Source organism: Elephantulus edwardii, unplaced genomic scaffold, assembly GCF_000299155.1.
Source record: "Elephantulus edwardii isolate Elephantulus edwardi_28Jun2011 unplaced genomic scaffold, EleEdw1.0 scaffold00042, whole genome shotgun sequence".
Classification (NCBI taxonomy): domain Eukaryota; kingdom Metazoa; phylum Chordata; class Mammalia; order Macroscelidea; family Macroscelididae; genus Elephantulus; species Elephantulus edwardii.
The window spans coordinates 20,606,142-20,620,100 of record NW_006399792.1 but is presented as its reverse complement, the minus strand read 5'-3'; the positions used below and the strand labels follow the sequence as shown (position 1 = coordinate 20,620,100).

Sequence of the window (13,959 nt, the reverse complement as noted above, 5' to 3'; positions counted from 1 at the left end):
TATGTCAGAGATGGTCAGTGAGTCTTCTTGAATCCTTATGATGCCACGTTTTTCTTCATGCAGTTTTCTTCATTCTTAATTTTCTCAAATTAAGCATTACAGATCAAATAGATACAGAGGAAGGTTACAATCCTGATGCACATCTTTTCTAATTTTAAACCATTCTGTGTTCCCTCGTTCTGTTTTAATGACTGCTTTGTCAGCTGTATACAGGTTCTGCAGGAAAACAGTGGATTGTTTTTCTCAATGTTATCCATAATTTATTACAAACTCAGATCTTTAGCATTAAGTATTCTCTCTTTGATTACCTTTTCACTGGATTTCTTTGGCTCATGTCTCTAATCTTCAAATCTTTGTTATAGTATGACCTCTTTAGCCAAGTCCTCAGCTAAATGGCATACTCTCCATTCTCTCAAGCTGTACCTGTAAATAAACTGTAGTGCTTATTATATTTTAATACATAAATTCAGTTAATATTCTTTAGTAATTATTTTACTGCCTCCTCCCATTAGACATGAGACACAAAGGCATTATGTTATCTATTTAGTTGCTGAGAAACTGTTAGTACCTAAAATAGAGGCTGGGTCACACTGTAAGTAATCAAATATTTGTTAAGTGAATGAATAAAATTAAGAGTTTAGAACTAGGACAAAACAAGAACCAAGATCAAGTATATTTAGAGCAATATCTCTAAAAAACGAGATGGTACAGAGTGTTGTACAAGTGGGAAGAGTTAGGTTACAACATGGGGATTGTAAGGATTGCCATAAAACAAAATATGCATGAATGGTTATATAAAGAGTCAGGGCAGCATGGAAATGACCAAGTCTGACCTCTGTTTACTTCACAAAGGGGAACAGTCCCAGCAGCAGCATCCACAATAGAAATCCAATTCCCAGAATGTCAGAGTCTCCACGCTCCCACTTTTCTACAAATTGCAACACCAGTCACACTGCTCTACTTGTTGTGGTGTTGTTAGGTGCCATCGAGTCAAATATGGCTCATAGCAGCCTTCTGAACAACAGATCTGAGCCCTGTCCTATCCTGTGCCATCCTCACAATTTCTCGTACATTAAAGCCCATTGCTACAGTCACTGTGTCAGTCCATCTGGCAGAAGGGCTTCCTCTCTTTTGCTGATGCTCTTCCTCTCTTTTGCTTACTCTACCTTTCCAAGAATCATGTCCCTCTCCAAGGAATAGCCTCTCCTAGGAACCCAAAGTATGTGAGATGAAGCTTTATAACCTTTGCCTCCAAAGAACTGCTCTAGTTCTGGTTGTTATGTGCTGTTGAGTCGACTCTGACTCCAGAGTGACCCTATGTACAACAGCTCTGAACCCTGCTCTATCCTGAGCCAGGTTCACTGTTCCTAACACACTTAGCCCTACTATCCCAATTATTGTCAATCCACCTCTTCTTCAGTCTTCCTCTCCTGAGCTGTTCCTCCATCTTTCTAAGCATGATGTCCTTCTCCAAGGACTTGTCCCTTCTGGAAATGTATCCAAGAATGTCAGACAGAGTTTCAAAGTCCTTGCCTCCAAGGAGTTACTTAGTTTCGTCCTCTTCAGGACAGATTTGGTTGTTCTCTTGGCAGTGCATGGTATGCTCAAGACTCTTCTCCAGCACCACAAATCAAAGACATTAATTATTCTTCTGTCATCCTTAATTATTGTCCAGCCTTCAAATGCACAGCAAGTAATTGCAAAGACCATGGCCTCAATCAGGGACACCTTAGTCTCTAGATTGACATCATTACTCATTAGCACTGTGGTGGGGTCTCTGACAGGAGATTTTCCCAGTGAAATTTGTTTTTTTATTCCCTGACTGCTGGTGCCAAGGATATTGATTGTGGAACTAAGTTAAATCTCTTTCAATCTGTTCACCAACTATCATGATGCTGCTAGTTTGCCCAGTGGTGAGAATCAATTGGGGGAGATACACACACACACACACACACACACACACACACACACACACACACACACATTGAGCTTCAATCCATATTGAAGATTGCAGTCCTTGACCTTCTGCAGAAAATGCTTCAGGTCCTCCCCAGTTTCAGCAAGCAAGATTGTGTTGTCTGTATATTGCAGGTTGTTGATGAGTCTTCCTCCATTCCTGATGCCACGTCCCTTCTCATAAAGTCCAGCCTAAATGATCTGTCCTTCACTACCCTACTATTGGGCCCAAAATTCATTACAGTGGCCACACAGACATCACATAACCATCTTCATGGCTATGGAGTTTATTAAAGAAGTTAACAAGTTCGAAGCAGGATAAAACTCCTCAGCCCAGACAATTTCTCAAACATTCTAGAAGACGTATTGACCCTTAGTCCTCCAGCGAGCTTGGCTCCTTCCTTGGGGTAACAGTCTCAAGTCAACACTGCCTCATGTCGGTCTCTGGTTCTCTGCTGAGGCAGTGGCGGCGGCAACAGCTGCTGCTACTGCTACTGCTACAGCTGTTGCTAGTGCTTTCAAGTACTTCCTGATGCACCTAGCACAGGAATCCCTGCCCACAAAGGTAGAGCTCTGCACTCTCTACTTCCTCTTCTTTGCTAGTATTGAGATTCCTTCTCACCTTTGCTACTAAACTTGCTCAGTTTATGGCTGAGGTCAAGTGCTTGTTCCCACAAGTGCTAGGGTAGCCCGGGCCCTTGGCATGGTGACCTTGATGGAGGCCTGGGTGTTGACTGGGCCCCGTGCACCACCATGGCAGATCAGTTCCGCAGCTACTTTCAGCACCAGCTTCTGATCCTGTTGCAGGTATCCTCAGGCAGTTTGTCTATTATGGCTCATTTGGCCTGTGGCTGGAGCCGGTGGACACGTTGATGGGCAGCTGAGATCTGGCTTTTCCACCCCACCAGGCTGACTCTCCATGATGACCTTCATCCTCAGTGCACTCCCCTGTGTCCTGGACTTGATGTACTTTATTTTCAGCAAGGGAAACAGTACCTGAGTTTCACTGTCCCTGTCCATTCCTTTCACATTCTGGACTACTGGTTCTACAGCTGCAGTTTCCCCTCTGTGCTGACCTGGTGGCAGGTCCAAGCTGTGTGCATTGCACTCATGCTGTCATTGGGAGTACTTCTGTGTGTGGGTGGAACTCAAGAAAACTCCCTTCAGCTCAGCCCCTAAGTTCAATGTCTAGGATCAGGCCCTTCAGACACTCTGCTGGGCACTTGGTCTGCCCAACACCTTGGGTTACTCAGAACTTCTAGATAGGGTTGCACCTAGGTCTGAGAGTTCGCTGAAAAGGTGAAGTCTCTGTTGTTGAAGGAGAGGTAGTGAGGCCCCGTGAAGGAACAGGTAACAGATCACAGTTGCAAGAATGGACTTTGTCTGCTGAAGCTTTAGTGTCTGGGAGGCAAGGAAGGAAACTTCTCTTTGAATAGTAACAATTGAGCTATGCCATTTTTGAGCCACAATATATATCACCAGCCTTTAAAAAAATAATCAAGGATATGTGATTAGAGTGAATCTCTCTCCAAGTCATTTATTCCCTTCCTGGGACAGCTGTTATACTCAGCCTAACAATAGGTTTGAGGCATTGAACACCGTTGATTGAAGACCAGATGAGTTGTGGTATGATCCATGAAGAAAGCAAAAAGGTCATTACAAAAGCAGAGAAGAAAGAAAAAAATCAAAATGGATGTCAAAAGAAACTTTAAAGATTGCACTGGAACGTCAAGAAGCCAAAACAAAAGGAAAACATGACGAAGTGAAATAGCTGAACAGATTTCAAAGGGCTGCTCGGGATGTCAAAGCAAAGTATTATAATGGAATGTGCAAAGAGCTGGAATTAGAGAATAAAAAGGGAAGAACTCTCTCTGAAAAACAAATTTAAGCCTCATGTCTCAAGATGCTATGGGCAATATATTGAATGATCCAGAAAGCATCAAAAGAAAACAGAGGGAATACAGGTAGTCACTGTACCAGAAAGAATTGACACTGAAAAATTTCAGGAACTTCTGTATGAATAGGAGCCAATGGTAATGAAGGAGGAAGTAAAAGCTGCAAAGAAGCATTGTCAAAAAAATAAGGCCCCAGAAATCAATAGGATACCAATTGGCTTGTTTCAGTTAACAGATGCAGCCTTGGATGCACTCACCAAACTATGCCAGGAAATTTGGAGGACAGTTGTCTGGCCAATGGATTGGAAGAGGGCCATATTTGTTCCCATTCCCCAAAAAGGTGATCCAACTGAATGTGGAAACTAGCCAAACAATATCATTAATACAACATGCAAGCAAAATACTGCTGATGTTGTTAAGTGCCATTGAGTCATCATAGACAACTTGTAGCGACCCTATGAATACAAGTCCCCAACAGTTGTGTGACTTTCATCCTTTCTCCAGGTTCATAGGGTTTCTGGAGGCAAGCTATTACAGAAGTGGATGCCACTCCTGCTTCCAAGCTTGTTTTAATTGGTGAGCTTCACCAAACACTGTCCACCATATATAACCATAAACACATTTGACACGTGAAGATCATTCAGAAATGACTAGAGCAGTATGTAGTTTGAGAACTGCCAGAAGTTCAAACAGGATTTAGAAGAGGCTGTAAAAAAAAAAAAAAAAAGAGGCTGTGGTACTAGGGATATCATTGCTGATGTCAGATGAATCCTAGCTGAAAATAAGACTACCAGAAGAATATCTATTTGTGCTTTATTGACTATGCAGAGGCATTTGACTGTATGTATCATGACAAGTTATGGCTGACATTGAAAATAATGGGAATCCCAGAGCACTTGATTGTGCTCATGTGGAACCCATACCTGGACGAGGAGGCTGTTATGTGAACACAGAAGGGGAACACTGCATGGTTTAGAATTGGGAGGAAGTGCATCAGAGTTGTTTTCTCTATATATACCTATGCAACCTGTATGCTAAGCAAATTATCAGAGAAGCTGCACTCTGTGAGGAGGAGTGTAGCATCAGGATTGGAGGGCTATTCATCAATAACCTGCCTTATGCAGATGATACAACCTTGCTTGCTGAAAGTGAAGAAGACTTGAAGCACTTGTTGCAGAAGATCAAAGAATGCAGCCTTCAGTGTGGATTAAATCTCAATGTTAGGAAAACAAAGATTCTTAACCACTGGGCTGATCAGCAGCATCATGATGGATGGAGAGGAGATTAAAACCGTCAACAGCTTCATCTTCCTTGGATCCACAATTAACACCCTTGGTATGAGCAGTCAGGAAATAAGGGGACGTGTTGCTCTTGGAAAGTCTGCAGTTAGGGACCTCTCCATATTATTGAGGAGTAATGAGGTCAGTTTGAGGACTGAGGTACGTCTGATTCAGGCCATAGTCTTTCTGATTACTTGCTATGCATCCAAGACCTTTACAGTTAATATGGATACAGAAGGAGAATTGATGCTTTTGAGCTGTGGTGTTGGAGAAGAGCACTGAACATCCCATGGACAGCCAAGAGAATGAACAGATATGTCTTGGAGAGGGTGGAATGGGAGTGCTCTTTGGAGGCAAGAATGATGAGGCTTTGCCTTTCACTGGACCTGGTACTTGCCGCTGAGATCTGGAGAAGGACATGATGTTGGGAAGGGCGGAGGGTCTGTGAAGGAGAGGAAAGACCCTAACCAGATGGACTGACACAGTAACTGCCACAGTGGGCTCTTGTGTATCAGGAATTGTGAGGATGGCACAAGATAGAGTAGGGTTCAGATCTTTTCTTCATGGGGACGCTATGAGTCATACTCGACTCGATGGCACCTAACAGCAACAACATATTGCTGAACCACAGTTAATCTGTTTAGAGAAACGCTGCTTTCTGGATCCACAGCCATGGAAAGAGATGTTGAGATAAAGTAGTAAGCTCTTGTCAGAGTATGGCAGTTGGAAACACCAAGCACAAGGAAGATGCACACAGCCTGTGCCCTGCCACACACATGTGCATCCACCCATGAACTCCCGACTCATCATCTCTCTCCTCTCCTCTGTACAGTCCCCACCACTCCTGGCTGTCAGTTAAAAAGGCCCCCAGAGAGGAATGCCAGCTCTATTCCCAGTTTAACCCTTGTAGTTGTCAAAGCCTATTCCCAGGTACTCCTAGCTCCCACTGGACCCCAGTTCTAGCAGCAAGCAGCTCTTTTTCCCGCCCTACTTGGAATTCTCCAGTGGGAAGGGTCTGATGGGTAGCTCAAACCTGCCAGTTCCATTTGCACCAATGGTACTGATGGAAACAAGAATTTACTGCCAAGATTTTCCTTTGAGGTGGAATTTCCTCTGTGAGGGACTTAAAAAATGTCCTTCCTATGTATTTTCTACTCCCCAAACAAACAAACAAACAAACCAATCATCAACCAAACCAGAAGACTTGCTTATTTCAAACTTGACATGAGAAAAATTGTCCAATTTCAAAAGTTGTTTATACCACCTATTTAAAATTTCCACTCAGTTATGTAGCAAAAGTCAAAAGCCATGGTCAGAATAGCCAGTTTTGACAATAAACCCATAGTACCCCAATTGAAAACCATACTTCCTCCTTAGACTTTCATTCAAACCATGGTAAAAAAAGGGGGCAGGGTGCCAGGGACCAAAAACCTCCTCTTTCCTCATTCCCCATAGGCTCACATGCCGTGGGACCTAAAAGCAGGCCAGTGTGCACCTGAGTCCTGAACAAATACAAACCCCTCCTTTTTTTTTCACCTAAGTAATCTCTGTTTTGAATTTTTCATTCTTAAACTGTTTCTGAGAGTCTATTTTTGTCTTAGTTTGATTACCTAGGCAGTGATTAGTAAGAGATAAGAAGCAGTTTTAGAAGGATTTAATGAATAGAGGTGATATTTGTAAATATGATTGTATCTCAACAAAATAAACATTTTTACACATACTTACATCAGTATAATCAGTATATAGCTTTATACATTTTCACAAACTGACTATATTATATTACTGTAACTATCATGCAACTAAAAAAAAAAAGGAAATAAAACCCAGACTTTAAGGAGCATGCCAGGTGACTGCTTTGTACCTTCCATTCAGTGCTCCCCTCCCAGGGTGACCACTGTTCTGACTTAGAATCCATAGATTTGTTTTGCCTGACTTTGTCTTCTATATATATTGAATTGTAGGGTGTGTTTCTGGCTTCTTTCACTTGAAATTTTGTTTATAAGATTTCTCCATTAGGTTTATTATATATAGCTGTCTAAATTGGAGGAAGCAGGGCTTGGGAGCATGGCGCCATAAGCATCTCTCTGAAAGGACCAGAGAGAATGAGAATCACACAGCTCTTCACCGCTCCAGAGAAGAAAGATCAGGAGCTGAGCCCCTTGGTGCCTCTAGAGCCCAGCACCAGAGGTTCATTTATTCCTTGTTGACTCACAGGTATAGTACCAACGGGGGCGGGGGGGGGGGTTGTTAGAGAAGGAAGTTGGAGAGTGTAGGAGGTAAAGAATATCACAGTATCACCCAAAGTAAGTCCAGGTTTTAGCCCAACAGTTCAAGAAACTTCTCAGTCAAGGCTCTGGTTTCAATTCAGCAAGCAACTTCTCCTTCAAGAACAGCAAAATCCCAATAATGGGCCAGCACAAATGCAAGAAGCCTCAGGTCACACCTTGCCACAGTTTCTCCATAAAAATGCCTGTCTCTCCACCACCAGGGTCTCGTGCTCTCTAGGGTCTTCAAGTCTTCCCTCAGGTCTTTATCGCCTCAAGTCTTTGCTGTTCAGTGTGGGAAACATTAGTTTAGTCCCACAGCTAATGCTGATTTGCAAGACCATGTGCCTGCAGTTAAGAGAGCTGAAGCTCAGAGAGGGCTAACCAATGGCTACAAAAGGCCAGACTTTTAGGATAACACCACAACGACTGTATGGTTTGTTCTTTTTCAGTGTTATGTGACATTCTGTTGTATTGGAATATATCACAACTGTGCATATTATTGGGTGGTTTTCAGTCTTGAGTTTTTATAACTGCATTCTGGTGATACATTTTGAAAAATCTAGGACGTTACAAGGTTGTTGTGTTTTAAAAAAAAACCCTATAGTCAAGGAACCCTAAGTGTGCTTCAGTGTTGCAACCAATATCTTTTTATGTTTTTTCCCTGATTTATTTTATAATTTGATTGAAAGTTTATAAATAGCACTGGCTTTTCTTTTGATCATTCATACACATTTTATTTTATATTACACTGTAATTACAGTTTCATGTAACTGCTATATTTGCTTTGTGCACCTTTCTCAAATGAGAAAGATAGTAGTTGGTATTTTTAAATTGTTCCTCCTTTAATATATTCCCACTGAATTTGTCTATTTTGAGAGTCCTCACATACTATATTCTGGCCAAGTAAGCATATCTGTGTGTTTTCTTTTATTGTGAGTACCTTTCAGTATTTTGTTTAACTTGCTTGTGTCCCTCTGTACCTGACCTGGTACCTGAAACAGTAATCTTGTTGAGTGAATGATGAAGTCATCCCCACTGCGTAATTTAACACAGCGAGTACCCCGAGTTATGTGAACCATCCAGTTGCAGTAGACGCCACACTTCAGCTTGACATCTCAGAGTCAAAGGGTTAGGGATGGGAAGTCATTTCTCTGTGAGAACCCTGAACTGAAGGCCTCTAACTGAGCCTGCTGTTTTAGTTAGAAGGAATTGCTATGGCTTTACAAGCCTCTTGGAGATTTAATGTGTTAACAGCAGTGATTCCAAGGGATAGTGTGGGGGCCAGATATAAATAGCCGAACACAAGTGGGGTAATGTGCTCCTGCCAAGCTGGTGCTGGGGGTGTTTATAAAAAGAAAAGCATTCCCTTCTCAGCATTCACTGTCAACAACGTCCCATCCGGAAGACGTGCTCACCACTGAGAAGTGGAGAATCAGTGTGAGACATAGCATCATATAAACTTCCTCCAAAGGCAAAAAAGCCAGGTAAACATTTTTTTTTATTTACACTGAGACTACAGAAGTGGAGACTGTTAAGGAAAACCCTGACTGCAGTTTGCCTGGCACCTATTCCCTTGTGACAGGTCTAATCTTCTGAAGTCTTTCTTGAAAAGGCAAGTTTAACAAAAAAAAATGGCATTTTGATACTACGTTTTACTAATTGTAGTGAAAGAAACTGCTTCAGAAACAAATAAGAACCTGAGACAAAAATCATTTCTACAAGGGAAATCCCTGTATGTCATGTGTTCCCATTTTTAGCACTAAGATTATGACTATTGATAGGATAAAATAGACATTTTGTTTTCGTTCCAGTAACGTCGGCTTTATTGGTTGTATGTGGAAAGAACTATAGCCCAACCTGCCCTAATCTTCACTTGAATCGCTCTGGGGAAGCGTCAGCCTTTGGGGACTTCTTAGCCTTCTCTTTACCCCTTCTTTTTCATAAACACTGAGATGACTATTGGACATTAGGCCAGGAGGGCTGTATAATCTTGTTAGAACTGCTGCATACTCAGTTCCTTCTTATTTTCATATTCCCTCCTTCAGAAAGTTGTTTTACCCTCGGACTTCCATAAATTGTGACTATCTTGAGGAAGGAAGATCCCTCAGATTACTACTGATTTATATCACTACTGGACACGTGATCTCTCCATTCCACACAAAAGACCATGACTTGGTTGTGAGGGGAATAAAAGGAATTCCTAGACCTGGGAGTTAAGGGACCAATTTGAGATTTGGTTTTTTGGTTTTGGGGTTTTTTTTCTGATTGATTGTGTTATTTCCTCCACAAACTGAAGGGAATATTTATAGTTAAGAATAGAGTTACTGTTGTTATTGTTGTTGTTATGTGCCATCAAGTCACTTGCAACCCATAGTGACCCTATGTACAACAGCCCTGAGACCTGCTCTTTCCTGTGCCAACTTTACTGTCTCTGACACACCTATCCTCACGACCCCAGTCTCTATCAAGCCATCTCTTCGATGATCTCTTTCTCTGCCCCTCCACACTTCTAAGGACCAGTACCTCCTTGCAACATGCCCAGAATGTCACATGAAGCCTCAGGATACTTGCCTTCCAAGCAGCAGCCTGACTTCACCCTCTCTAGGGTGAATCTGTTTGTTATCCTGGCAGTCAAGTGGTGGGAAATTACATGTCTCTTTGTCATTGGTGGTGACGTTATGTGTCGTCAAACCAGAACCGACTCATAGGTGACACTCCAGTGGGTTTTTAGGGGTTGTAAAGTACCAGTGAAAGATTGGCCATCTTTCTCCCAGAGAGCAGCTAGTAGATTTAAATCACCTGCCTTTCAGTTGGCACCTCAACTCCTTACCACTAGGCCACCAGAACTCCTTGGGTATTTTTGTTTGTTTGTTTGTTTTTGTTTTTTGGTGTTAGCCACTGTTGAATTGGCTCAAACTTCAGGCTACCCATTGTACGACAGAATGCAATGCTGTCACTTCTGCTCTGTGTTGATGGTTTGCTCAAATCCATCGTTGTGTCCACTGTGTATTTTGAGTGCCTTCCAGCCTGTGGGGCTCTTCTTTCGGCACTATGTTGGACAATATTCTGTTGTGATTTATAGATTTTCAGTGGCTAATTTTTAAAAAAATTATTTTGTCAATTTGCTTACAAAGTTTTTATGTTGTGTTTCATACAATTATTCCCATGCATTATGTTTTATAAAATCACCATTGGACCTTGCCCATCATTACCCAGTCTTTTTAGGTCCCTGCCAGATGCTTTCCATTTCTTTCACTCTCTCCCTCCACCCACCAAATTGTTAAAACTTGTAATTTTGCCCTTACCCGTCCTCACTCCTCTGCTCCCAACTCTTCCCCACTTACATCCCCATACATGTTTTACTAGTTATCCTGCTCTTTTTACCATAATGGTCTTGTGCAGTATTTGTCCTTGTGCGACTTAATTCGTTCACTGAGCATAATAACTATCCAGTCTCTTCCAAGTTATGTAGTAGTATTTTTCAAAATCATTGCTCCTTATTGCTACATAGTATTCCATGCGTGAAAGTACCAGAATGCCTCAATCCATTCAGTTGTGGTTGGACATTTGAGCAGTTTCCATGTTCTTGCAATGGTGGATAACGCTGCTATGAACATTGGTATAAAAATCTTCATTTGTGTCTCAGTTCTTATTTCCTTGGGTTATATTTCTAGTAGTGGAATACCTGGGTCATATGGAATTTGTGTGTTCATCTTTTTGAGGAAATGCCAAACTGTCTTCCAGAATGATACCATCCCACCAACAGTGTATGAGAGTTCTCAACTCTTCACATCCTCTCTAACACTTATTGCTTGCTGCCCTGCTAAACTTTGCAGTAGCTAATTTTTTAAAATAGATAAAAGGTCTTGCTTTCTAGTCTTAGTAGGGAATCTCTGTTGAAACCTGTCCACCATGAGTTACTGTGATGAGATTTGAAGTACCACTGGCATAGTTTCTATGCATCATAGCAACATCCAAGCCACCAGAGAACAACAAAGTGCTGACAGGTGGTGGGACATGTATGAAAGAGTATGGAAATAAATGGATTTTGTTTGAGCACATTATTTAATAACTTCTCTGAGCTTTTATTTCTTCTTCTTTTCAATTAAGGTGTTGGACCATTAGAAAAACCTAATAGCCCTTCCAGCTGTGAAATACAATAATAATAATTTCTTAATTTTCTTGATAACTATTCTCACCAGCAATGAAAAAATATATTTAGTACCATCCTGCTTTTCCACTCTAAACCTGTTTTTTCTTGAAGCTCACAAAATTGAATTACTTTCTTTTTCTTGTTTTACTTTTGAAGAGAAAAATGAAGACAGGACATTTTGAAATGATCACCATGCTGCTGGCAGCTGTGATCCTAATGGACATCTTCCAGGTAATGTTGGGAATGGGAAGCATGTAGTCACTGGAATGGGAATTACATTGCCTGGGTCGTCTGTGTGGGTTGATGATGGGACATGATAGCAAGTACGTCAAGAAGATCTCGGGTGCCCTTTCCTCAGTAGCTGCTAAGGTGCTTGGTTCTTCCGAGGAGCTCAGGCTGTGTTGAAGTGAGGCCCTCACTTCATCCAGTGTCCTGCATCCTTCAGCTTAGCACCACCACACCATGACCTCTGTCTCTGAGTTCACCTGCATCTACTCAGCCCTCATCCTGCACGATGCTGAGGTGACCATCATGGAAGATAAAATTAATGCTCTCATTAAGGCAGCTGGTGTCAGTGATGAACCCATCTTGCCCGGTCTGTTTGCAAAGGCCCTGGCAAATGTCAACATTGGGAGCCTCATCTGCAATGTCGGTTGCTTGTGGACTTGCCCTAGCACCCAGAACTACACCAGCTGGAGGACCCACCCCTTCCTCCACTGCTGCTCCTTCAGCTAAGGAGAAGAAAGTGGAAAGAAAGAAAAACTGAACTTGGTCTTTTTACTAAACTCCTTTGAAACACAATCAATAAAAAAAGTTGAACTCTTGACTGCTAAAAATAAAGAGACTTCAGGTGATACACTGATTAATGTTCTTGGCTGTTGACTAAACAGTCAGTGGTTTGAAGCCACCATGAAGGAAAGATAACTGCTTCCATAAAGATTCTAGTCAAAACTCAACCAGTACCCATAACTTGGCTGGACACATTTTGTTTATCCATTCATCTGTTCATGGACATTTGTTTATACTTTATGGGTAATGTGAGTAGTATTTCAATGAACATTGATGTATATATAAGTCTTTGGTTTAGAATATTTTGGAGTATGAACCTAGGAGTAGAATTTATGGCTCATAGAATAATTTTATTATGTGTGTTCTATGCACATTTTTCAAAGAAAGCTAACCTTTTTAAAAAATATCTTTTGCTAATTTAGGCTATTTCTAAATTTTTTAATTCATTTTTTGGAAATTAAATTTTGTCAGTATAGAGTTTGTTTCAGTGGATAAATCAGAACAAAACAGAGCCAGTTTGTTCATTCAGCATTTCTACCTGTTAGTTAGTGCCCATTGAGTTGTCCTTGAATGCTTGTAGCTTCGTCACGGTTCAAGTCACTCACTGTACCGAACACACAATTAGCTGTGGCCTCTGGCCAGAAAAGCTTACTGACTAAAATTAGACATGTAGACACCAGTTAGAAATAATTGGGGAAAGACGGGAACGTTTCAGATCAACTGTGATAGGATGTGAGGTGTGTGGGAGGTGGTTTTCAGATATGCCTTATATCATCATGTTGAAGTCTTGAAGATAAATCAAATTCTAATGGTCAGGCTGCATGCTGGTACATTCTGTGCTGCAGAGGAAAGTGCATTTCTTGGCTGGGGATAGGCAGTGATTTGATCTTCTGAAACTCTAATTCCCACGTCAGAGAACTGACCTGCAGACCCAAAAATACCAGGATTTTCAGTGACTTCTCCAGCAAAAAAAACCACTATGGCTGGTGGTAATCAAGACAGTTTTCGGTGTTGGTACTTTTTCCCCCATTTGTAAAATGGTGTTAATTATTGCCTTCCCTTTGTCATAAGCATTGTTATGAAAACAAAATTAAACTTTTAGAAATGTTAAAAGTGCCAGTGATCTATTTGATCCAGCAATCCCACTACTAGATATATAAGGGGGGGGGAGAAAAAGAACTGCAACACAAATTGACATACTGACACCCACGTTTATTGTGGTATGATTTACAATAATGAGTTGGAAACAGCCCAAGTGTCCATAAACAGACTGACAACAGAAAATGTGGTGTATTCACACAATAAAGTGTTACACATCATGAGTCTGTGCAGTACTGTGCAACATGGACAAATCTAGAACACATCATGCTGAGCTACATAAATCAGTAACAAAAGAACAAAAATGGTATAAATCCACTGATATAAAAAGCTAAGGAAAGGCTTATGCTCAGACTCAAACTTGAAGGTCTAACAGGGATAAGGAAAGAGAGATCAGGGAGCAAAAATTAATAAAGAGAAATTATGTTGAGGGAGAGTATATGATAAGGGTTTGATTGTTGTTGTTATGTGCTGTTGAGTCACTTGGGACTCATAGAGACCCTATGTACAACAGCCCTGAG

At 41.3% G+C, this 13,959-nt stretch overlaps 1 protein-coding gene and 1 pseudogene across 1 annotated transcript in view; both read left to right on the top strand.

Moving 5' to 3' along the window:
* LOC102858178 overlaps positions 1 to 6,637 on the top strand; it is a 44,139-nt pseudogene extending 37,502 nt beyond the window's left edge.
* Positions 6,638 to 11,713: 5,076 nt separating this feature from the next.
* Positions 11,714 to 13,959, top strand: part of ART3 (ADP-ribosyltransferase 3) — a 64,994-nt gene continuing 62,748 nt past the window's right edge. Inside the window, exon 1 of the mRNA XM_006885306.1 lies at positions 11,714 to 11,782. Within this exon, the coding sequence (XP_006885368.1) occupies positions 11,714 to 11,782 (69 nt within the window). The remainder of the gene's footprint in view (positions 11,783 to 13,959) is intronic.